This window comes from Acipenser ruthenus, chromosome 17, assembly GCF_902713425.1.
Source record: "Acipenser ruthenus chromosome 17, fAciRut3.2 maternal haplotype, whole genome shotgun sequence".
Classification (NCBI taxonomy): Eukaryota; Metazoa; Chordata; class Actinopteri; order Acipenseriformes; family Acipenseridae; genus Acipenser; species Acipenser ruthenus.
The window spans coordinates 11,900,996-11,926,531 of NC_081205.1; the positions used below are offsets into that span (position 1 = coordinate 11,900,996).

The window sequence follows — 25,536 nt, forward strand, 5'->3', positions numbered from 1 at the left end:
GCCTGTCTGCATACGACATGCCTTTTAAACCCGGGATAATTTTGGTTGCTCTTCTTTGCACTCTTTCTAGAGCAGCAATATCATTTTTGTAACGAGGTGACCAGAACTGAACACAATATTCTAGGTGAGGTCTTACTAATGCATTGCAGAGTTTTAACATTACTTCCCTTGATTTAAATTCAACACTTCTCACAATATATCCGAGCATCTTGTTAGCCTTTTTTATAGCTTCCCCACATTGTCTAGATGAAGACATTTCTGAGTCAACATAAACTCCTAGGTCTTTTTCATAGTTCCCTTCTTCAATTTCACTATCTCCCATATGATATTTATAATGCACATTTTTATTGCCCGCATGCAATACTTTACACTTTTCTCTATTAAATTTCATTTGCCATGTGTCTGCCCAATTCTGAATGCTGTCTAGATCATTTTGAATGACCTTTGCTGCTTCAACAGTGTTTGCCACTCCTCCTATTTTTGTGTCGTCTGCAAATTTAACTTTTTGTTTGCTTACTATACCAGAATCTAAATCATTAATGTAGATCAGGAATAGCAGAGGACTTAATACTGATCCCTGTGGTACACCACTGGTTACCTCGCTCCATTTTGAGTTTCACATGGAGTTATATGGTAATCTTGGGTATTGGTGAAGGCGTGGTTGAGCTTTAATGTACACTTCCAATTTCCCTTTGCTAAAATAAATCCCTTTGAGAACGAAAACCAGCGGTCCAGAGAAGCTGCTTATCTGCCTTTTGTACGCATTAAAAAAATGTGAAACACGCACTCAGTTTACCATTACCATGTCAGGAGGCTACTTTGACACTGCTCAGCAAACAAGTAACCTAACTTTCCAACACCACAACCATTGTAAACACACAGCAATGTGCAGATGTATTTTAAGATGTTAATTTACAGTCCACTGTGCCAGCCAGTATTTTAGAGTCATACTGATCATGCCTCTTTCAACTGATCAACTCTTACACATGTGGTACATCCGAGTAACTATTTAGAAAACTATTCATAACTTCCAATTACCCAACCCAGCAAAACCAGCCGACAAATTAAAATAAACGAGGAACAAACAACACTTTGTACAAGTCATTCATTTATTCTTTACAGATTGCTTCAATGCAGCCAGCCTTCATATCCTGGCATCACCTTCAATCAAACTCCTCGCGTCGGCTTCGCTTCACTGCAGTGTGCATTTTCTTTTGCTGCAGGCGTTCTCGGTTCATTTTGTCTATCCTGAAAAGAGAAACAATGTTAATTTGCTCTGGAGGCAAATTGTAAGGTTACGGCATCTCTGATCAAATAGTTTGTAAACATGAAGACAACTGGATATGGGAAAATGAGCATGAAGCTAATATCTGTTATCATCCAAAATCCAAGAAGTGACGCCAATATCACAACCCTCTTAGAGCAGATTGCGGTTAGATTGTTTGCTACGGGAAGGATCAGCATCTGAAATAGTATAATTGAGGGCTAGTGCATTGCTGTGTCGTGGTACAAGGTAATGCTCCCAGTTTTAAATGAGCTCTTGGCAGCCCTGATCAGATCCTGGTGTCACAGGAAGATTACCTGTAGCGTCGGAGAGCCACGTCTTCTTGGGAAGGCTGCCTGTGTTTCACGCTGGCAGCAGCGATCATGTCTCGGATCTTCTGCAAACAGTCAGACAGATTGCGCATCTGGTACCGGCTCACTTCCGAGGTGACGATCAGCTCCCCACTTCTGTTTATTCGGTTTGTATGCTGAGATGCAAAATAAATAAATAAAAACATAACTAACAGGGTTTTAACAGCCAGTTCTGAGGCCTGACCTATTACATGTAGTGCTCAAAACAGTAGAACATATTAAAGTCCCTGATATTTATTTACTTAAAAAAAAAAAGTATACACACCTCCTCAATTTTGTAAATGTCCCAGTGTCACGCAGCTGTGTACTATGTCACGCTGCTATCCCCTGATGTATGCAATTCATGGTATTTTTTTGTAAGTAAAACTAAGGCTACGATTTTGTCACAGAGGTCATGGAAATCCTGAAAATCGTGAATTTGAATGTAGTCTTGGACGCCTGAAAATGGATGTGAAACACATTTGATGAGGCGCTTCCTTTATTTCCTTTAAAAAATGCACTGAAAATACTAATCTGCGAGTGTCTGTAAATTGTTTGGTTGTGTATTCACGCAGCATTTATGTGTAGCTGTGTAGGTCAGCGAATGAGATAACTGAGCGAGCAAGTATGTAAATGGGTGACAGCTAAAAGAAAAACAATTGTGAGAGCTGTTTTCTGTAAAGAAAGAACAACAATGCATCGGAGAACAGAAGTTTTCCAACTTAGAGGCTCTTTTTACAACATTCTATTTCCGAATCGTGGAAAACTTGAAATCCTGGTTCACTCTAAAGTAACATTTAAACTTGCCAGCAGTCAAAAGCAAGTCTTTATATTATTGGTTCTGGTGTACTATTTAAAAGCTCTTGTGTATGTTGATGTAGCTAAACCTACATTTGGACAACTTTCCGTGAATTCTTGTTTTTTTGCTGCACCTTGCCAGTAAAACGAACTAAAAAGTACTGCATCAAAATCATAGCCTTATAACAAACTAATTAGACCAATGTCTGACTTTATTCATGTTTTCATCGTATAGCACAGATTCATAGAGGTGTTTTTTGTTAAGCTTTCATTTCAGTTACAAGTTAAAATATTTACCCTTTACACACCAGCTGTTAGTTAACTTTCACATTTCTTCAATGTTATTAGCAGTCAGCTCAAGTGAATATGTAATCTTAGTATTGATGTTACCTGAGAAATAATCTTTTGTCGCACATCTTCAGGAATCCAATCAGCTGTTTGTATGTGGAACCGGACTTCAGCTTGTGTGTTTACTAGAACAAAATGTGAAAAATGTACTATAACACAAAAGTAGCTGACTCTCTATAACCTGTGATGTTGTTGCCTGTCTAGTTAACTCTGTGGAGAATACTTCCCCACAACAGTGCTCCTGATCACCCTGTACATTAAATGAAATTTATAATTAAAGTTCGGGAGGAGGGTCAGACACCAATCTCCGCATCACCAAATTGAATCATTCAATTTACACATTAGCTAATTTAAATTGTTAGCACTATAAATACCCTCTTCACTTATCTCTCAGTTGCGTTTTGATTTCATCGTACATGCACGCATCATGGTCTGCATTCTGGATTATTCCGTTTCGACGGATGACGATCTGTTTGCTGTTTCCCCGGAGCCGAGATCCACGCAACCAGTTCAACCAGCCCTTCCCGGGCCAACTCCACCACAACTTTGGTCGGCGGTATTACCACTCGAAACTTCTCTGCCCAGATGTCAGCTTCTCCTGTCTGCTGTGGCTCCCGCCTGACCACTGTTCCTCCGCAACTCCTGAAATCAGAGACTGGACGATCTCCCGGATCCAGCTTTATCTTCGTAGCAACAACATCCCATTCAAATCTACAGCACGTAAGGAGAATTTGTTTACTTTATTTCATCCTTCCCGTCGCAGGCGCTATGACGTCAGCACTGATCGTTGCTTTACCCAGTGTTGCCAAGTGTAACGACAAAACAAGCCCAACCCATGTCAGTATGGGTGTTTTTACAAATTCCAACCCGCGACTCAAGAAGCTAGCCCAATTTCCGCGTATTATAAGCGGACTTGAAACACCTCGCCCGCACCGACTGCATCTCCACGAAGCGCTTCTACTACCGGAAAAATCCGAAAGCAGGACCATCGCACCTGTCAATCAAAGGCTCATTTAGCAGTTCCTGAGCATTCTGGCTCCAACTATAACCTTTCAGGTTACCTCCCCTCACTGCAGGCGTCCAGCAGGCCCCTGCAGTGACCTCTTTGGCCACTATGGGCGTCCAGCAGGCCCTCATAGTGATCCTTTCTCTGTGAAATGCTTTTCTTTCTGCGCTTCAGCAGTTTTGAGCATTTGTTTCTAGAGATTGTTTTTACAGTTAGGAGCGGCTGCTCCCGCGATCTATCCTGGGGGTTTCGACACCCGCCACTGTTGTATAATATGCATCTGTAACCTTTCTGGTTACACCCCCTCATCACTGCAGGCGTCCAGCAGGCCCCTGCAGTGATCTCTTTGGCCACTATGGGCGTCCATCAGGCCCCCATAGTGCTCCCTTCACCTCTAACTATAACCTTTCTGGTTCCCCTCCCTCACTGCAGGCGTCCAGCAGGCCCCTGCAATGACCTCTTTGGCCACTATGGGCATCCAGCAGGCCCCCATAGTGCTCCCTTCACCTCTAACTATAACCTTTCTGGTTCACTTCCCTCACTGCAGGTTCCCTAACCTTTCTGGTTCCCTTCCCTCACTGCTCATCGGCAGTTTTGAGCATTTGTATCCAGAGATTGTTTTGCCAGATTTGTAATAACTTCATTGAAGGAACCTGTGCTATTCTGCCTGTAACTTCCTTCATTTCCGCTCACCGTAACTCCACCACACCCTGCATCAACAGTCCCTCACGAAGATTGCTCCCTGCAATATGCAAATCGACCACGCCATATTCTTAATCAAAATTGCTGGGAAAAACGCATGACTGGCTAAAGCCAATATATCAAACACATTTAAAATTATGCCCATTGAGCCTGTCCTCAGGGGATTGTATTTTTTATATTTCCACTTTTCTGTCCGGTCCCCCCCCCCCTACTAAACGCAATCTTCTGTCCCTCCTAGGCCATTTAAACTACATGGGAGCATGGGAGGATTTGCAAACAAGAGGATGCCATACAGCCCATCTTGCTCGTTTGGTTGTTAGTAGCTTATTGATCTCAGAGTATCATCAAGAAGGATCCCAGGGTGTCGGCTTCAACATTACTAAGTTGGTTCCAGACCCTCACAATTTTCTATGTAAAAAAGTGCCTCCTATTTTCTGTTCTGAATGCCCCTTTGTCTAATTTCCATTCGTGACCCCTGGTCCTGGTTCAAAAAGTCTCCTGGGTTGACGTTGTCAATACCTTTTAGGATTTTGAAAGCTTGAATCAGATCACCGCGTAGTCTTTGTTCAAGTCTGAATAGCTTCTTTTCTTTTGGCCTGTCTGCATACGACATGTGTTTTAAATCCGGGACAGTTCTGGTCGCTGTTCTTTGCACTCTTTCTGGAGCAGCAATATCCTTTTTATTTTAATGAAGTGTCCAGAACTGAACACAGTATTCTAGGTGAGGTCTTACTAATGCATTGTACATTTTTAACATTACTTCCCTTGATTTTAAATTCAAAACTTTTCACAATATATCCGAGCATCTTGTTGGCCTTTTTACAGCTTCCCCACATTGTCTAGATGAAGGCATATCTGAGTCAACATAAACTCCTAGGTCATTTTCAAAGATTCCTTCAATTTCAGTATCTTCCATATGATATTTATAATGCACATTTTTCTTGCCTGTGTGCAGTACTTTACACTTCTCTATTAAATGTCATTTGCCATGTGCTTGCTCAGTTCTGAATGCTGTCTAGATCATTTTGAATGACCTTCGCTGCTGCAACAGTGTTTGCCACTCCACCTATTTTTGTGTTGTGTGCAAATTTAACAAGTCTGCTTACTATGCCATAATCTAAATCATTATGTAGATTAGGAATAGCAGAGGACCTAATACTGATCCCTGTAATACACCACTGGTTACATTGCTCTATTTTTGATGTCTCCTCTAATCAGTAATTACAGTTGGGTGCGGCTGCTCCCGCATTCCCCACCCCCCATCACTGCAGGCCCCTGCAGTGACCTCGCTGGCCACTATGGGCGTCCAGCAGGCCCCCATAGTGCTCCCTTCTCTGTCAAACGGTTTTCTACCAGCTGCGAGCTTCAACAGGGCCCCACTGCCCCCTTCTATTCCTTACCTCCGCGGTCTTCCAAATGTAACCTTTTAGGTTACCCTCCCCTCACTGCAGGCATTCAGCAGGCCCCTGCAGTGACCTCCCCGGCCGCCATGGGTGTCCAGCACGACCCCATAGTGGTCTCTTCTCTGTGAGATGCTTTTCTTCTTTCAGCTTACCGGCAGTTTATTCAAACACTTTCAAAACCATTCCCATTTCTTTGAATATCAGTCAGGGCCGCAATACTGCATACTCTGAAGGCCTTCTGTTTTCTACATGTTAACTACTCCCTAATCCACGTGCATGCATTTCATTGAATCCCTACTGCATTCAGTTTGAGAAATTAATCTTTTATGTGGGACTTTGTCAAAAGCTTTCTGGAAATTTTAAATAAACCATGTCATATGCTTTGCAATTTGTACGCAATGAGGATAAATCCTCGAGGCAGAGCTTTTATCTCCTACCTTCTCTCTATTTGATCCTTTCTGTCGATTCCCTCAATGATGTCATACTTATGGTTTGGTTTTTTTTTTTTTTTTTTCGCAAGGAACTCCGCCTGTGGGTGCTCCTACTAAAAGAAAGGAATGGCAGTACTTTCTTTTACGACAACTGTCTCCTGCTGCACAAAGACATTCAGCCGTTCAAAGATGCAGCTCCCTCTCTTGGCTTTGGAGGATACTACAAGGGAAAATTGGTTTTCTGCTCCATGGCCCAACGAATTCAGCATTATTCCTATAACCGATCACTCCTCGTCATTGCGCAAAGTGTGTCCATTTGCTGTAGCCGCACTCCTTTTGGGGGTCTTCCTGGGCTCAAAATCCATTCTTCTCCACTCACAATTCACCTTCAGTCTAAATCTTTAACAAGATCGTTCATTCTCCCACCATATAATGAGAATATTCAGAAGGATTACCTGTTTATCTGTTACTCATCAGTTCATTTTCAGAGCTCAACACATTCTCGGCCACCTGAATATAATTGATTCTCTTTCTTGTTTCCAAACGCAGAGATTCAGAGCATTGGCTTCCGAAGACGACCTCCTGCAAACTCAGATTCCTCATTTTTCAGACCTGACATTCATGTGAGCCACCTGCTGCATTCCCTGATTTCTGCAGGCTCAAGAAACAACTCTTCTCAGCATCACTCCCCGCTCACTGCAAATGTACCGGTCATCCTGGAATTGCTTTAAAATTTCACTTTGCATTCAACATTCCTTTCCATCATTTTCAGTGCCCGTAGTGTCATCCTGTTTTATGTCCCTTAAGAACAGAGCTATAAGATTTGAATTTCCAGCATAAAGTTTTTCTACAAACTCAACTCAATTTCACTGTCCCAGCTCTACACTCTGCAACTCACAAATTTCACTAATCCTGAAAGGGCTTCAACTATCAGAATCTCTTTCTCCTCCTGCTTGCCTACCTATTGCCATCAACGTACTCTCTTGGTGCCTCTCATCTGCTCCAGCTACTCCTGCCTGTTTTAGATAAAACCTTACAGCTCTTTCTCTTAGCCTTCTTGGGTTCCCATAGGTGCTGGGAGTCTACATCGCTCTCAAATTCAACCCCCAGATTCACCCCTTAATCTCTGACCTAGCAATCCCTCATCTGATACCCTTTCCTTCCTGCTCAAAAGAAGTAAAACGGACCAGGAAGATTAGAGAAAGCTTTTCAATTTTGTTTATAAATTAAACTCCCATGTTGGCCCATATGACCCCTTTCTCTCTTGTCCATCTCCATCTTTCTCAGGGCGCATCACCCTCAGGCCCGCTGTTTATTAACGAAAACTGAACAATCGTCACCCAACATTTGTTCTTCTTTCACCTGATTTATTTCCAGGTCCGGATTCGCAGCTGAGCAGTTTTCCGGTCCTTCCTTCAGAATCGTAGCAGCTTTTTCCCACTGAGTTCCAGACTCTGTTATCAAACGGTTAGGTCGTTGATCCTCCAGTGCTTACCAAGTTTATATTATAACAAATATTATGGAGCCTAAAAATGCTTTTACAGAAATGTGCTCTTAAGTGTTAGTAACCTGCCTGGAGGAAGGGCAATCGAATCAGCCATGGATTCCCAGAGGTTTATTTCCCAAAAATGGGTTTTGTTTTCCTCTCCTGCGTGCTGATGATCATTTGTTAAAGGTTGGCTAAACCTTCAAGTGGGCTATATTCAATTCTAACTGTGGCATTGAGACCGGCTTGTTCTTTTTGGGGGTCTCAGCCTCGTCCAGTTGGCCAGGCAGCGAACCCTCAAACCAAGTTAGGTTTGATGCCAAATGAATGTGTATATACAGCATACTTTCTGTTAAATCGCATACTCCGCATTCTCTACAATAAATATTTGTACTAAAACATTTTGTGATTGGTGTTTGTCCCGAACTACTGAAATAAAATTTATAATTAAAGTTCGGGAGGAGGGTCAGACACCAATCTCCGCATCACCAAATTGAATCATTCAATTTACACATTAGCTAATTTAAATTGTTAGCACTATAAATACCCTCTTCACTTATCTCTCAGTTGCGTTTTTATTTCATCGTAACCCACCACCTCCCCATCTCCACCTTTCCTAATAACAGTTTTTATGTTTTATCAAATGGGGGTCTCAGCCTCGTCCAGTTGGTCAGGCAGCGAACCCTCAAACCAAGTTAGGTTTGATGCCAAATTAATGTGTATATACAGCATACTTCTGTTAAATCGCATACTCCGCATTCTCTACAATAAATATTTGTACTAAAACATTTTGTGATTGGTGTTTGTCCCGAACTACTGAAACATGCTTGTGAATATTTGAACAAAGACTTCCATTTCCATACCTTTATTAACATTCTGGCCTCCAGGGCCACTGCTTCGACAGTAGGTAATGGTGAGGCGATCTACACAAAAACAAAAGGTGCACGTCAGTAAACATGCTTCACAATAACATGCTTTATAAAAAGCAGCAATTCAATGCATCACTATTATGTCATAGCAGTGAAGGATGGGGGATTGTGATACCGTCTGAACGAAGACAAGCTTTTCCAAACTAGTCTGGACTTATTACAGTTTTTAAAGCTCTGGATTCCCGGATCCAAGTCATTGTAAACATATTCGGCTGCTTTCACAGCCCGATTAAAACCAATCTTGGACTGTGTAATGTTACCCTGGGTAAGGTAGTCCAAGATTAGTGCTAATTAAAACAATCGCAGTAGAAACGCTTACAAAAAAATAGAATAATAATAAAATGATGTATTTATTACAGTTAAGTGGCCAATGCATAAATATGGGTTCCATGGTGTAACGGTTAGTGCTCTGGAGTTTGAATTCAGCGATCCGAATTCAAATCTCGGTGGGACCTTCGTTTTAGCATTACACCGTGTAACAATTTTTTTTTTTTTTTGGTTCCTGGGTAGTAAATGTTATTTCCAAATTGCTTATGCCTCAAAAGTATAGAAAATGGCTATTATTCCCCACAAACTTTGTTTTTCTGACCAGGATAGTGATATTTTGAAATTTACCTATTTTCCAGAACATTCCAGATAGATTCAGTGCTGAGTAAATTTGGAGTAACTTCTAGAACTTTCTAGAACTTACAGGGGCCTTAAGCCCACCAGTTCAGTTTAGTTCCAGCTGCCTAAGTGGATACATATCTGCATTTTTCTGAGATGGCATCAAGGTCATAGGAGACTTCAAAATGGTGGCATTCCTGATGGGTCTCCAAGGCGGTTTTACCAAGTTTCCCTGCTATCTTTGCCTTTGGGACAGCAGGGACACCAAGGCGCACTACCACAGGCGGGACTGGCCACAGCGGACCGAGTTCTCTGTGGCGAGGAACAATGTCAAGTGGGAGCCACTGGCGGACCCCCGGAAGGTGCTGATGCCACCAATGCACATCAAATTGGGCCTTATGAAACAATTTGTCAGAGCTCTAGATAAGGAGTCAGCAGCCTTCAAGTACCTTCAAGACTTCTTCCCTAAGCTGTCTGAGGCAAAGGTCAAAGCCAGTGTCTTCGTCGGACCACAGATAAAGAAGATCCTGGAGTGCAATGAATTCCCCAAGAAGCTCACTAGTAAGGAGAAAGCGGCTTGGAACAGCTTTGTCGCAGTGGTTCGGGGCTTCCTGGGCAATCACAAGGCCGAAAACTATGTGGAGCTGGTTGAGACTCTGGTGAAGAACTACGGCACAATGGGCTGTAGGATGTCCCTCAAAGTCCATATCCTTGATGCTCATCTTGATAAATTCAAGGAGAACATGGGAGTGTACTCGGAGGAGCAAGGCGAGCGCTTCCACCAGGATATACTGGACTTTGAACGCCACTACCAAGGACAATATTACGAGAACATGATGGGAGACAACATTTGGGGGCTGATTCGTGAAAGTGATTTACAGTATAATCGTAAATCTCGAAAAACTACTCGCTTCTAAATCTTTTGTAGTCATTTTTGTATTACTTTAGTATAAATACATGTTAATTTGGATTCATATGTTGTTTTTTTCTGACTTTATGTGAACGAAAAGACACAAATTCGCCCGTTTTCTCATTGGAAATAGGTACATTTCAAAATATCACTGTCCTGGTCACAAAAGCAAAGTTTGTGGAGAATAATAGCAATTTTATATACTTTTGAGGGATAAGCAATTAGGAAATAACACTTACTACCCAGGAACAAAAATTGTGTTACATAGTGTTATTATTTTTAAGTTATTAAAAAGTGTTTCATCGAACTGACGTTTCTATCATAATAAATGCTGAGAAATTCACTGCAAAGTTGTGGGATGGCACCTTTTAGCCATAAAACCTAAAGTATAAAACCCTCAGAAATACTTTTATTTGCTTTTGTCTGCTTTCGCAACCTGTACTGAAAAATCCGAGGTGACCGTAAAAAGCTTGCAGAGTACAGTACAGGTAAAAAGGTAAAGCGTTAATAATTTTTTTGGGGGGGTTACCTTTCATTCTGTATTTAGCGATAGTCAGGCACACTAATATGAGCAAGAACGGCATTTTCTTTAGGAGCCCCAGTGGCCTAATGGATAAGGCACTGGCCTCCTAAGCCAGGGATTGTGGGTTCGAGTCCCATCTGGGGTGTAACGTGTATGTTTTTTTCTCATGACTGTTTTATAATAAACTTTCCAGACGTTTCCCCTCTCTTCAGCTATTATTCATAAAAATGAATAAACATATATTTCAACATGGTTAGCGTCAGTAACCATTTAAACACGGTGTCTGGTAAAGGTAATTTAACTTTACCACCCTAAAGTAACGTTAACCGCAATGATTAAATAGTAACAAATAGTCCATTATATTAATTAATTTAACAGTATCTTATTAAACATTTAATTCATGCGCAAAAGCAGAGTGGCGCAGCGGAAGCGTGCTGGGCCCATAACCCAGAGGTCGATGGATCGAAACCATCCTCTGCTAGATTTTTTTGTCAGTTTATATTTCAGCCGCTTTTATATATATTTCATATTAACAATCACATACCGGTATGTATTGTTTATAAAACCATTACTTCACAGAAGCGTCAGTCAATTCCATTTGTGACCTGAGTACGAGGGGCGGGGCATCACTCAGCAATAGGAAAATAACAGACAAGAGGCAGCGCCAATTGGGTAAGCACATAGCTTTAGGGTATGGGCGGGGCTACTGGCTGCTTTTTTAATTCCGTACCTCTTTAGGACTGTGGTAGTGCTGTACTTGTTTGCTATATTATGAAAAAATAGACCGCGTGGCCTAATGGATAAGGCGTCTGACTTCGAATCAGAAGATTGAGGGTTCGAGTCCCTTCGTGGTCGTTTTTTTATTTTAGATTTTATTTATTAATTGTGTAACTTGTAGTTCAGATCAAATAATGCAATGTAAATCAGTGTACATGTTTCTGCGTTTTAAAAAGTGATATAGGCTCTTTTCCTTTAGTGTGGTAAGGAAAATAATTTAACTTAAATATAGAAATATGTTCTACATCAGTGTGATCCCGTTAGAAATGTACCTAATGTATAGTCCAGTATATGTCAAATGATCAATTCCTTACGTAGATTAATTCAAAATTAGTGTAAATCTGTGAAGCCATTTATTTGCCACCTTAAATGCATCCAGTTTGTGTACTGATTGATTTATTGACATAATTGTGGGAATGTTTTAAACAAACAGCAGTTTGTATTTGGGAGAACATTCCAGATATATAAAACGGAATATTTAACAGAAAATAACTACATAAACATATCTCAACATACATTGACATTTTCTTTTCTATTAAGTTCTTACTTGTTTTAAAAGTTATTGCGCTGTCATAATTGCAAGCACGACAGCTTTTTTGTTGTTAAATTGTCTAAACTTGAGGCTTTTGACCTCACATCCCAACGTTTTCTAGTAAGTGTAGTCCTGCTGCGACAGATACTCGAGACAGGGAGCAGATTGCAGTGGGTGCGAGGTGAAAAGCCTGAACTGTCCCGCTGCACATGGAGTTATATGGTAATCTTAGGTATTGGTGAAGGCGTGGTTGAGGTTTAGTGTACACTTCCAATTTCCCTTTGCTAAAATAAATCCCTTTGAGAACAAAAACCAGCGGTCCAGAGAAGCTGCTTATCTGCCTTTTGTACGCATTAAAAAAATGTGAAACACGCACTCAGTTTACCATTACCATGTCAGGAGGCTACTTTGACACTGCTCAGCAAACAAGTAACCTAACTTTCCAACACCACAACCATTGTAAACACACAGCAATGTGCAGATGTAGTTTAAGATGTTAATTTACAGTCCACTGTGCCAGCCAGTATTTTAGAGTCATACTGATCATGCCTCTTTCAACTGATCAACTCTTACACATGTGGTACATCCGAGTAACTATTTAGAAAACTATTCATAACTTCCAATTACCCAACCCAGCAAAACCAGCCGACAAATTAAAATAAACGAGGAACAAACAACACTTTGTACAAGTCATTCATTTATTCTTTACAGATTGCTTCAATGCAGCCAGCCTTCATATCCTGGCATCACCTTCAATCAAACTCCTTGCGTCGGCTTCGCTTCACTGCAGTGTGCATTTTCTTTTGCTGCAGGCGTTCTCGGTTCATTTTGTCCATCCTGAAAAGAGAAACAATGTTAATTTGCTCTGGAGGCAAATTGTAAGGTTACGGCATCTCTGATCAAATAGTTTGTAAACATGAAGACAACTGGATATGGGAAAATGAGCATGAAGCTAATATCTGTTATCATCCAAAATCCAAGAAGTGACGCCAATATCACAACCCTCTTAGAGCAGAGTGCGGTTAGATTGTTTGCTACGGGAAGGATCAGCATCTGAAATAGTATAATTGAGGGCTAGTGCATTGCTGTGTCGTGGTACAAGGTAATGCTCCCAGTTTTAAATGAGCTCTTGGCAGCCCTGATCAGATCCTGGTGTCACAGGAAGATTACCTGTAGCGTCGGAGAGCCACGTCTTCTTGGGAAGGCTGCCTGTGTTTCACGCTGGCAGCAGCGATCATGTCTCGGATCTTCTGCAAACAGTCAGACAGATTGCGCATCTGGTACCGGCTCACTTCCGAGGTGACGATCAGCTCCCCACTTCTGTTTATTCGGTTTGTATGCTGAGATGCAAAATAAATCAATAAAAACATAACTAACAGGGTTTTAACAGCCAGTTCTGAGGCCTGACCTATTACATGTAGTGCTCAAAACAGTAGAACATATTAAAGTCCCTGATATTTATTTACTTACAAAAAAAAAGTATACACACCTCCTCAATTTTGTAAATGTCCCAGTGTCACGCAGCTGTGTACTATGTCACGCTGCTATCCCCTGATGTATGCAATTCGTGGTATTTTTTTGTAAGTAAAACTAAGGCTACGATTTTGTCACAGAGGTCATGGAAATCCTGAAAATCGTGAATTTGAATGTAGTCTTGGACGCCTGAAAATAGATGTGAAACACATTTGATGAGGCGCTTCCTTTATTTCCGTTAAAAAATGTACTGAAAATACTAATCTGTGTAGGTCAGCGAATGAGATAACTGAGCGAGCAAGTATGTAAATGGGTGACAGCTAAAAGAAAAACAATTGTGAGAGCTGTTTTCTGTAAAGAAAGAACAACAATGCATCGTAGAACAGAAGTTTTCCAACTTAGAGGCTCTTTTTACAACATTCTATTTCCGAATCGTGGAAAACTCGAAATCCTGGTTCACTCTAAAGTAACATTTAAACTTGCCAGCAGTCAAAAGCAAGTCTTTATATTATTGGTTCTGGTGTACTATTTAAATGCTCTTGTGTATGTTGATGTAGCTAAACCTACATTTGGACAACTTTCCGTGAATTCTTGTTTTTTTGCCGCACCTTGCCAGTAAAATGAACTAAAAAGTACTGCATCAAAATCATAGCCTTATAACAAACTAATTAGACCAATGTCTGATTTTATTCATATTTTCATCGTATAGCACAGATTCATAGAGGTGTTTCTTGTTAAGCTTTCATTTCAGTTACAAGTTACAATATTTACCCTTTACACGCCAGCTGTTAGTTAACTTTCACATTTCTTCAATGTTATTAGCAGTCAGCTCCAGTGAATATGTAATCTTAGTATTGATGTTACCTGAGAAATAATCTTTTGTCGCACATCTTCAGGAATCCAATCAGCTGTTTGTATGTGGAACCGGACTTCAGCTTGTGTGTTTACTAGAACAAAATGTGAAAAATGTACTAGAACACAACAGTAGCTGACTCTCTATAACCTGTGATGTTGTTGCCTGTCTAGTTAACTCTGTGGAGAATGCTTCCCCACAACAGTGCTCCTGATCACCGTGTACATTAAACATGCTTGTGAATATTTTAACAAAGACTTCCATTTCCATACCTTTATTAACATTCTGGCCCCCAGGGCCACTGCTTCGACAGTAGGTAATGGTGAGGCGATCTACACAAAAACAAAAGGTGCACGTCAGTAAACATGCTTCACAATAACATGCTTTATAAAAAGTAGTAATTCAATGCAACACTATTATGTCATAGCAGTGAAGGATGGGGGATTGTGATACAGTCTGAACGAAGACAAGCTTTTCCAAACTAGTCTGGACTTATTACAGTTTTTAAAGCTCTGGATTCCCGGATCCAAGTCATTGTAAACATATTCGGTTGCTTTCACAGCCCGATTAAAACCAATCTTGGACTGTGTAATGTTACCCTGGGAAAGGTAGTCCAAGATTAGTGCTAATTAAAACAATCGCAGTAGAAACGCTTACACACACACACACACACACACACAAAAAGAGAATAATAATAAAATGATGTATTTATTACAGTTACGTGGCCAAGGCGTGAATATGGGTTCCATGGTCTAATGGTTAGCTCTCTGGACTCTGAATCCAGCGATCCGAGTTCAAATCTCGGTGGGACCTTCGTTTTAGTGCATTATTATTCTTAATTTATTAAAAAGTGTTTCGTCGAACTGACGTTTCTATCATAATAAATGCTGAGAAATTCACTGCAAAGTTGTGGGATGGCACCTTTTAGCCATAAAATCTAAAGTATAAAACCCTCAGAAATACTTTTATTTGCTTTTGTCTGCTTTTGCAACCTGTACTGAAAAATCCAAGGTGACCGTAAAAACTTGCAGAGTACAGTACAGGTAAAAAGGTAAAGCGTTAATAATTTTTTTTTGGTTTACCTTCCATTCTGTATTTATCGATAGTCAGGCACACAAATATGAGCAAGAACGGCATTTTCTTTAGGAGCCCCAGTGGCCTAATGGATAAGGCACTGGCCTCCTAAGCCAGGGATTGTGGGTTCGAGTCCCATCTGGGGTGTAACGTGTATGTTTTTTTTTCTCACGACTGTTTTATAAAAAACTTTCCAGACGTTTCCCCTCTCTTCAGCTATTATTCATCAAAATAAATAAACATATATTTCAACATGGTTAGCGTCAGTAACCATTTAAACACGGTGTCTGGTAAAGGCAATTTAACCTTACCACCCTAAAGTAACGTTAACCGCTATGATTAAATAGTAGTCCATTATATTAATTAATTTAACATTATCTTATTAAACATTTGACAAATGAGCAAAAGCAGAGTGGCGCAGCGGAAGCGTGCTGGGCCCATAACCCAGAGGTCGATGGATCGAAACCATCCTCTGCTAGATTTTTTTTGTCAGTTTGTATTTCAGCCGCTTTTATATATATTTCATATTAACAATCACATACCGGTATGTATTGTTTATAAAACCATTACTTCACAGAAGCGTCAGTCAATTCCATTTGTGCCCTGAGTACGAGGGGCGGGGCATCACTCAGCAATAGGAAAATAACAGACAAGAGGCAGCGCCAATTGGGTAAGCACATAGCTTTAGGGTATGGGCGGGGCTACTGGCTGCTTTTTTAATTCCGTACCTCTTTGGGACTGTGGTAGTTCTGTACTTGTTTGCTTTGTTATGAAAAAATATTTCGTTGATACTGTAGTACAAACTACGCTAATTATAGATGAAAGTATTTACGTAAACGCTCTCTTTTGGTGAAAGACCGCGTGGCCTAATGGATAAGGCGTCTGACTTCGAATCAGAAGATTGAGGGTTCGAGTCCCTTCGTGGTCGTTTTATTTTTTTTTTATTTTATTCATTAATTGTGTAACTTGTATTTCAGATCAAATAATACAATGTAAGTCAGTGTACATGTTTCTGCGTTTTAAAAAGTGATATAGGCTCTTTTCCTTTAGTGTGGTAAGGAAAATAATTTAACTTAAATATAGAAATATGTTCTACATCAGTGTGATCTCGTTAGAAATGTACCTAATGTATAGTCCAGTATATGTCAAATGATCAATTCCTTACGTAGATTCCTTCTATCGCAGGTGAATCAACTACAAGCTGTGCAGCTTCACTATTTGCTGTACGGGACGCGTCGTGTCGCAGCACTTTTGACTGCGCAAAGTGGTCACAGCTGTTGTTCACACTTTAAATACAGATTGCATTCGCAAAATTGGATACATTTACATTTAAAGTAAATGTGCTGAGTTTGTACCTCTTATCGAGAGGTTTTAAAAGTGACATCGTTGGTACATCCGTCCTCTCAACCAACAGGGAACCCGAAAGGGAGAATTTCAAACATTTGTCGCACTGAGACCCTCGACTCTGACCAGAAATGATGTCGGAGTCTGAAGTCTGGACGGTAAAGTTTTGTACTCTAAAGTAACATTTAAACTTGCCAGCAGTCAAAAGCAAGTCTTTATATTATTGGTTCTGGTGTACTATTTAAAAGCTCTTGTGTATGTTGATGTAGCTAAACCTACATTTGGACAACTTTCCGTGAATTCTTGTTTTTTTGCCGCACCTTGCCAGTAAAACGAACTAAAAAGTACTGCATCAAAATCATAGCCTTATAACAAACTAATTAGACCAATGTCTGATTTTATTCATGTTTTCATCGTATAGCACAGATTCATAGAGGTGTTTTTTGTTAAGCTTTCATTTCAGTTAGAAGTTAAAATATTTACCCTTTACACACCAGCTGTTAGTTAACTTTCACATTTCTTCAATGTTATTAGCAGTCAGCTCCAGTGAATATGTAATCTTAGTATTGATGTTACCTGAGAAATAATCTTTTGTCGCACATCTTCAGGAATCCAATCAGCTGTTTGTATGTGGAACCGGACTTCAGCTTGTGTGTTTACTAGAACAAAATGTGAAAAATGTACTATAACACAACAGTAGCTGACTCTCTGTAACCTGTGATGTTGTTGCCTGTCTAGTTAACTCCGTGGAGAATGCTTCCCCACAACAGTGCTCCTGATCACCCTGTACATTAAACATGCTTGTGAATATTTTAACAAAGACTTCCATTTCCATACCTTTATTAACATTCTGGCCTCCAGGGCCACTGCTTCGACAGTAGGTAATGGTGAGGCGATCTACACAAAAACAAAAGGTGCACGTCAGTAAACATGCTTCACAATAACATGCTTTATAAAAAGTAGTAATTCAATGCAACACTATTATGTCATAGCAGTGAAGGATGGGGGATTGTGATACAGTCTGAACGAAGACAAGCTTTTCCAAACTAGTCTGGACTTATTACAGTTTTTAAAGCTCTGGATTCCCGGATCCAAGTCATTGTAAACATATTCGGCTGCTTTCACAGCCCGATTAAAACCAATCTTGGACTGTGTAATGTTACCCTGGGTAAGGTAGTCCAAGATTAGTGCTAATTAAAACAATCGCAGTAGAAACTCTTACACACACACACACACACACACACAAAAAAGAGAATAATAATAAAATGATGTATTTATTACAGTTACGTGGCCAAGGCGTAAATATGGGTTCCATGGTGTAATGGTTAGCACTCTGGACTCTGAATCCAGCGATCCGAGTTCAAATCTCGGTGGGACCTTCGTTTCAGTGCATTATTATTCTTAAGTTATTAAAAAGTGTTTCGTCGAACTGACGTTTCTATCATAATAAATGCTGAGAAATGCACTGCAAAGTTGTGGGATGGCACCTTTTAGCCATAAAATCTAAAGTATAAAACCCTCAGAAATACTTTTATTTGCTTTTGTCTGCTTTTGCAACCTGTACTGAAAAATCCAAGGTGACCATAAAAAGCTTGCAGAGTACAGTACAGGTAAAAAGGTAAAGCGTTAATAATTTTTTTTTTGGGTTACCTTCCATTCTGTATTTAGCGATAGTCAGGCACACAAATATGAGCAAGAACGGCATTTTCTTTAGGAGCCCCAGTGGCCTAATGGATAAGGCACTGGCCTCCTAAGCCAGGGATTGTGGGTTCGAGTCCCATCTGGGGTGTAACGTGTATGTTTTTTTTTTCTCACGACTGTTTTATAATAAACTTTCCAGACGTTTCCCCTCTCTTCAGCTATTATTCATCAAAATAAATAAACATATATTTCAACATGGTTAGCGTCAGTAACCATTTAAACATGTTGTCTGGTAAAGGCAATTTAACCTTACCACCCTAAAGTAACGTTAACCGCTATGATTAAATTGTAGTCCATTATATTAATTAATTTAACAGTATCTTATTAAACATTTGACAACTGAGCAAAAGCAGAGTGGCGCAGCAGAAGCGTGCTGGGCCCATAACCCAGAGGTCGATGGATCGAAACCATCCTCTGCTAGATTTTTTTTGTCAGTTTGTATTTCAGCCGCTTTTATATATATTTCATATTAACAATCACATACCGGTATGTATTGTTTATAAAACCATTACTTCACAGAAGCGTCAGTCAATTCCATTTGTGCCCTGAGTACGAGGGGCGGGGCATCACTCAGCAATAGGAAAATAACAGACAAGAGGCAGCGCCAATTGGGTAAGCACATAGCTTTAGGGTATGGGCGGGGCTACTGGCTGCTTTTTTAATTCCGTACCTCTTTGGGACTGTGGTAGTTCTGTACTTGTTTGCTTTGTTATGAAAAAATATTTCGTTGATACTGTAGTACAAACTACGCTAATTATAGATGAAAGTATTTACGTAAACGCTCTCTTTTGGTGAAAGACCGCGTGGCCTAATGGATAAGGCGTCTGACTTCGAATCAGAAGATTGAGGGTTCGAGTCCCTTCGTGGTCGTTTTATTTATTTTTTATTTTATTCATTAATTGTGTAACTTGTATTTCAGATCAAATAATACAATGTAAGTCAGTGTACATGTTTCTGCGTTTTAAAAAGTGATATAGGCTCTTTTCCTTTAGTGTGGTAAGGAAAATAATTTAACTTAAATATAGAAATATGTTCTACATCAGTGTGATCTCGTTAGAAATGTACCTAATGTATAGTCCAGTATATGTCAAATGATCAATTCCTTACGTAGATTCCTTCTATCGCAGGTGAATCAACTACAAGCTGTGCAGCTTCACTATTTGCTGTACGGGACGCGTCGTGTCGCAGCACTTTTGACTGCGCAAAGTGGTCACAGCTGTTGTTCACACTTTAAATACAGATTGCATTCGCAAAATTGGATACATTTACATTTAAAGTAAATGTGCTGAGTTTGTACCTCTTATCGAGAGGTTTTAAAAGTGACATCGTTGGTACATCCGTCCTCTCAACCAACAGGGAACCCGAAAGGGAGAATTTCAAACATTTGTCGCACTGAGACCCTCGACTCTGACCAGAAATGATGTCGGAGTCTGAAGTCTGGACGGTAAAGTTTTGTACTCTAAAGTAACATTTAAACTTGCCAGCAGTCAAAAGCAAGTCTTTATATTATTGGTTCTGGTGTACTATTTAAAAGCTCTTGTGTATGTTGATGTAGCTAAACCTACATTTGGACAACTTTCCGTGAATTCTTGTTTTTTTGCCGCACCTTGCCAGTAAAACGAACTAAAAAGTACTGCATCAAAATCATAGCCTTATAACAAACTAATTAGACCAATGTCTGATTTTATTCATGTTTTCATCGTATAGCACAGATTCATAGAGGTGTTTTTTGTTAAGCTTTCATTTCAGTTAGAAGTTAAAATATTTACCCTTTACACACCAGCTGTTAGTTAACTTTCACATTTCTTCAATGTTATTAGCAGTCAGCTCCAGTGAATATGTAATCTTAGTATTGATGTTACCTGAGAAATAATCTTTTGTCGCACATCTTCAGGAATCCAATCAGCTGTTTGTATGTGGAACCGGACTTCAGCTTGTGTGTTTACTAGAACAAAATGTGAAAAATGTACTATAACACAACAGTAGCTGACTCTCTGTAACCTGTGATGTTGTTGCCTGTCTAGTTAACTCCGTGGAGAATGCTTCCCCACAACAGTGCTCCTGATCACCCTGTACATTAAACATGCTTGTGAATATTTTAACAAAGACTTCCATTTCCATACCTTTATTAACATTCTGGCCTCCAGGGCCACTGCTTCGACAGTAGGTAATGGTGAGGCGATCTACACAAAAACAAAAGGTGCACGTCAGTAAACATGCTTCACAATAACATGCTTTATAAAAAGTAGTAATTCAATGCAACACTATTATGTCATAGCAGTGAAGGATGGGGGATTGTGATACAGTCTGAACGAAGACAAGCTTTTCCAAACTAGTCTGGACTTATTACAGTTTTTAAAGCTCTGGATTCCCGGATCCAAGTCATTGTAAACATATTCGGCTGCTTTCACAGCCCGATTAAAACCAATCTTGGACTGTGTAATGTTACCCTGGGTAAGGTAGTCCAAGATTAGTGCTAATTAAAACAATCGCAGTAGAAACTCTTACACACACACACACACACACACACAAAAAAGAGAATAATAATAAAATGATGTATTTATTACAGTTACGTGGCCAAGGCGTAAATATGGGTTCCATGGTGTAATGGTTAGCACTCTGGACTCTGAATCCAGCGATCCGAGTTCAAATCTCGGTGGGACCTTCGTTTCAGTGCATTATTATTCTTAAGTTATTAAAAAGTGTTTCGTCGAACTGACGTTTCTATCATAATAAATGCTGAGAAATGCACTGCAAAGTTGTGGGATGGCACCTTTTAGCCATAAAATCTAAAGTATAAAACCCTCAGAAATACTTTTATTTGCTTTTGTCTGCTTTTGCAACCTGTACTGAAAAATCCAAGGTGACCATAAAAAGCTTGCAGAGTACAGTACAGGTAAAAAGGTAAAGCGTTAATAATTTTTTTTTTGGGTTACCTTCCATTCTGTATTTAGCGATAGTCAGGCACACAAATATGAGCAAGAACGGCATTTTCTTTAGGAGCCCCAGTGGCCTAATGGATAAGGCACTGGCCTCCTAAGCCAGGGATTGTGGGTTCGAGTCCCATCTGGGGTGTAACGTGTATGTTTTTTTTTTCTCACGACTGTTTTATAATAAACTTTCCAGACGTTTCCCCTCTCTTCAGCTATTATTCATCAAAATAAATAAACATATATTTCAACATGGTTAGCGTCAGTAACCATTTAAACATGTTGTCTGGTAAAGGCAATTTAACCTTACCACCCTAAAGTAACGTTAACCGCTATGATTAAATTGTAGTCCATTATATTAATTAATTTAACAGTATCTTATTAAACATTTGACAACTGAGCAAAAGCAGAGTGGCGCAGCAGAAGCGTGCTGGGCCCATAACCCAGAGGTCGATGGATCGAAACCATCCTCTGCTAGATTTTTTTTGTCAGTTTGTATTTCAGCCGCTTTTATATATATTTCATATTAACAATCACATACCGGTATGTATTGTTTATAAAACCATTACTTCACAGAAGCGTCAGTCAATTCCATTTGTGCCCTGAGTACGAGGGGCGGGGCATCACTCAGCAATAGGAAAATAACAGACAAGAGGCAGCGCCAATTGGGTAAGCACATAGCTTTAGGGTATGGGCGGGGCTACTGGCTGCTTTTTTAATTCCGTACCTCTTTGGGACTGTGGTAGTTCTGTACTTGTTTGCTTTGTTATGAAAAAATATTTCGTTGATACTGTAGTACAAACTACGCTAATTATAGATGAAAGTATTTACGTAAACGCTCTCTTTTGGTGAAAGACCGCGTGGCCTAATGGATAAGGCGTCTGACTTCGAATCAGAAATTTGAGGGTTCGAGTCCCTTCGTGGTCGTTTTATTTATTTTTTATTTTATTCATTAATTGTGTAACTTGTATTTCAGATCAAATAATACAATGTAAGTCAGTGTACATGTTTCTGCGTTTTAAAAAGTGATATAGGCTCTTTTCCTTTAGTGTGGTAAGGAAAATAATTTAACTTAAATATAGAAATATGTTCTACATCAGTGTGATCTCGTTAGAAATGTACCTAATGTATAGTCCAGTATATGTCAAATGATCAATTCCTTACGTAGATTCCTTCTATCGCAGGTGAATCAACTACAAGCTGTGCAGCTTCACTATTTGCTGTACGGGACGCGTCGTGTCGCAGCACTTTTGACTGCGCAAAGTGGTCACAGCTGTTGTTCACACTTTAAATACAGATTGCATTCGCAAAATTGGATACATTTACATTTAAAGTAAATGTGCTGAGTTTGTACCTCTTATCGAGAGGTTTTAAAAGTGACATCGTTGGTACATCCGTCCTCTCAACCAACAGGGAACCCGAAAGGGAGAATTTCAAACATTTGTCGCACTGAGACCCTCGACTCTGACCAGAAATGATGTCGGAGTCTGAAGTCTGGACGGTAAAGTTTTGTACTCTAAAGTAACATTTAAACTTGCCAGCAGTCAAAAGCAAGTCTTTATATTATTGGTTCTGGTGTACTATTTAAAAGCTCTTGTGTATGTTGATGTAGCTAAACCTACATTTGGACAACTTTCCGTGAATTCTTGTTTTTTTGCCGCACCTTGCCAGTAAAACGAACTAAAAAGTACTGCATCAAAATCATAGCCTTATAACAAACTAATTAGACCAATGTCTGATTTTATTCATGTTTTCATCGTATAGCACAGATTCATAGAGGTGTTTTTTGTTAAGCTTTCATTTCAGTTAGAAGTTAAAATATTTACCCTTTACACACCAGCTGTTAGTTAACTTTCACATTTCTTCAATGTTATTAGCAGTCAGCTCCAGTGAATATGTAATCTTAGTATTGATGTTACCTGAGAAATAATCTTTTGTCGCACATCTTCAGGAATCCAATCAGCTGTTTGTATGTGGAACCAGACTTCAGCTTGTGTGTTTACTAGAACAAAATGTGAAAAATGTACTATAACACAACAGTAGCTGACTCTCTGTAACCTGTGATGTTGTTGCCTGTCTAGTTAACTCTGTGGAGAATGCTTCCCCACAACAGTGCTCCTGATCACCCTGTACATTAAACATGCTTGTGAATATTTTAACAAAGACTTCCATTTCCATACCTTTATTAACATTCTGGCCTCCAGGGCCACTGCTTCGACAGTAGGTAATGGTGAGGCGATCTACACAAAAACAAAAGGTGCACGTCAGTAAACATGCTTCACAATAACATGCTTTATAAAAAGTAGTAATTCAATGCAACACTATTATGTCATAGCAGTGAAGGATGGGGGATTGTGATACAGTCTGAACGAAGACAAGCTTTTCCAAACTAGTCTGGACGTATTACAGTTTTTAAAGCTCTGGATTCCCGGATCCAAGTCATTGTAAACATATTCGGCTGCTTTCACAGCCCGATTAAAACCAATCTTGGACTGCGTAATGTTACCCTGGGTAAGGTAGTCCAAGATTAGTGCTAATTAAACAATCGCAGTAGAAACTCTTACACACACAACAACAACAACAAAGAATAATAATAAAATGATGTATTTATTACAGTTACGTGGCCAAGGCGTAAATATGGGTTCCATGGTGTAATGGTTAGCACTCTGGACTCTGAATCCAGCGATCCGAGTTCAAATCTCGGTGGGACTTTCGTTTCAGTGCATTATTATTCTTAAGTTATTAAAAAGTGTTTCGTCGAACTGACGTTTCTATCATAATAAATGCTGAGAAATTCACTGCAAAGTTGTGGGATGGCACCTTTTAGCCATAAAATCTAAAGTATAAAACCCTCAGAAATACTTTTATTTGCTTTTGTCTGCTTTTGCAACCTGTACTGAAAAATCCGAGGTGACCGTAAAAAGCTTGCAGAGTACAGTACAGGTAAAAAGGTAAAGCGTTAATCATTTTTTTTGGGTTACCTTCCATTCTGTATTTAGCGATAGTCAGGCACACAAATATGAGCAAGAACGGCATTTTCTTTAGGAGCCCCAGTGGCCTAATGGATAAGGCACTGGCCTCCTAAGCCAGGGATTGTGTGTTCGAGTCCCATCTGGGGTGTAACGTGTATGTTTTTTTCTCACGACTGTTTTATAATAAACTTTCCAGACGTTTCCCCTCTCTTCAGCTATGATTCATCAAAATAAATAAACATATATTTCAACATGGTTAGCGTCAGTAACCATTTAAACACGGTGTCTGGTAAAGGCAATTTAACCTTACCACCCTAAAGTAACGTTAACCGCTATGATTAAATAGTAGTCCATTATATTAATTAATTTAACAGTATCTTATTAAACATTTGACAACTGAGCAAAAGCAGAGTGGCGCAGCGGAAGCATGCTGGGCCCATAACCCAGAGGTCGATGGATCGAAACCATCCTCTGCTAGATTTTTTTTGTCAGTTTGTATTTCAGCCGCTTTTATATATATTTCATATTAACAATCACATACCGGTATGTATTGTTTATAAAACCATTACTTCACAGAAGCGTCAGTCAATTCCATTTGTGCCCTGAGTACGAGGGGCGGGGCATCACTCAGCAATAGGAAAATAACAGACAAGAGGCAGCGCCAATTGGGTAAGCACATAGCTTTAGGGTATGGGCGGGGCTACTGGCTGCTTTTTTAATACCGTACCTCTTTGGGACTGTGGTAGTTCTGTACTTGTTTGCTTTGTTATGAAAAAATATTTCGTTGATACTGTAGTACAAACTACGCTAATTATAGATGAAAGTATTTACGTAAACGCTTTCGTTCTGTGAAAGACCGCGTGGCCTAATGGATAAGGCGTCTGACTTCGAATCAGAAGATTGAGGGTTCGAGTCCCTTCCTGGTCGTTTTTTTTATTTTAGATTTTATTTATTAATTGTGTAACTTGTATTTCAGATCAAATAATACAATGTAAGTCAGTGTACATGTTTCTGCGTTTTAAAAAGTGATATAGGCTCTTTTCCTTTGGTGTGGTAAGGAAAATAATTTAACTTAAATATAGAAATATGTTCTACATCAGTGTGATCTCGTTAGAAATGTACCT

At 39.7% G+C, this 25,536-nt stretch overlaps 1 protein-coding gene and 13 non-coding genes across 14 annotated transcripts; 13 read left to right on the forward strand and 1 right to left on the reverse strand.

Annotated features, from left to right (window-relative positions):
• Window positions 1-10,828: 10,828 nt before the first annotated feature.
• Window positions 10,829-10,901, forward strand: trnar-ccu (transfer RNA arginine (anticodon CCU)). The gene has a single exon. It is a non-coding gene; the product is annotated as a tRNA-Arg (tRNA).
• A 637-nt stretch (window positions 10,902-11,538) lies between these two features.
• trnar-ucg (transfer RNA arginine (anticodon UCG)) lies at window positions 11,539-11,611 on the forward strand. The gene has a single exon. It is a non-coding gene; the product is annotated as a tRNA-Arg (tRNA).
• A 1,140-nt stretch (window positions 11,612-12,751) lies between these two features.
• Window positions 12,752-14,715, reverse strand: LOC131697891 (large ribosomal subunit protein mL62-like; the record flags this gene model as incomplete). The annotated part of the gene is made up of 4 exons (XM_058989635.1): window positions 12,752-12,902; window positions 13,236-13,405; window positions 14,403-14,485; window positions 14,664-14,715. Coding segments are annotated over 4 exons (390 nt in total), but the record flags the coding sequence as incomplete, so codon positions are not given.
• An 824-nt stretch (window positions 14,716-15,539) lies between these two features.
• Window positions 15,540-15,612, forward strand: trnar-ccu (transfer RNA arginine (anticodon CCU)). The gene has a single exon. It is a non-coding gene; the product is annotated as a tRNA-Arg (tRNA).
• Window positions 15,613-16,320: 708 nt separating this feature from the next.
• Window positions 16,321-16,393, forward strand: trnar-ucg (transfer RNA arginine (anticodon UCG)). Its single transcript has one exon. It is a non-coding gene; the product is annotated as a tRNA-Arg (tRNA).
• Window positions 16,394-18,116: 1,723 nt separating this feature from the next.
• trnaq-cug (transfer RNA glutamine (anticodon CUG)) lies at window positions 18,117-18,188 on the forward strand. The gene has a single exon. It is a non-coding gene; the product is annotated as a tRNA-Gln (tRNA).
• A 337-nt stretch (window positions 18,189-18,525) lies between these two features.
• trnar-ccu (transfer RNA arginine (anticodon CCU)) lies at window positions 18,526-18,598 on the forward strand. The gene has a single exon. It is a non-coding gene; the product is annotated as a tRNA-Arg (tRNA).
• Window positions 18,599-19,307: 709 nt separating this feature from the next.
• Window positions 19,308-19,380, forward strand: trnar-ucg (transfer RNA arginine (anticodon UCG)). Its single transcript has one exon. It is a non-coding gene; the product is annotated as a tRNA-Arg (tRNA).
• A 1,723-nt stretch (window positions 19,381-21,103) lies between these two features.
• On the forward strand, window positions 21,104-21,175 carry trnaq-cug (transfer RNA glutamine (anticodon CUG)). Its single transcript has one exon. It is a non-coding gene; the product is annotated as a tRNA-Gln (tRNA).
• A 337-nt stretch (window positions 21,176-21,512) lies between these two features.
• trnar-ccu (transfer RNA arginine (anticodon CCU)) lies at window positions 21,513-21,585 on the forward strand. The gene has a single exon. It is a non-coding gene; the product is annotated as a tRNA-Arg (tRNA).
• A 709-nt stretch (window positions 21,586-22,294) lies between these two features.
• On the forward strand, window positions 22,295-22,367 carry trnar-ucg (transfer RNA arginine (anticodon UCG)). Its single transcript has one exon. It is a non-coding gene; the product is annotated as a tRNA-Arg (tRNA).
• Window positions 22,368-24,080: 1,713 nt separating this feature from the next.
• Window positions 24,081-24,152, forward strand: trnaq-cug (transfer RNA glutamine (anticodon CUG)). Its single transcript has one exon. It is a non-coding gene; the product is annotated as a tRNA-Gln (tRNA).
• Window positions 24,153-24,487: 335 nt separating this feature from the next.
• trnar-ccu (transfer RNA arginine (anticodon CCU)) lies at window positions 24,488-24,560 on the forward strand. Its single transcript has one exon. It is a non-coding gene; the product is annotated as a tRNA-Arg (tRNA).
• A 706-nt stretch (window positions 24,561-25,266) lies between these two features.
• Window positions 25,267-25,339, forward strand: trnar-ucg (transfer RNA arginine (anticodon UCG)). The gene has a single exon. It is a non-coding gene; the product is annotated as a tRNA-Arg (tRNA).
• Window positions 25,340-25,536: the final 197 nt, after the last annotated feature.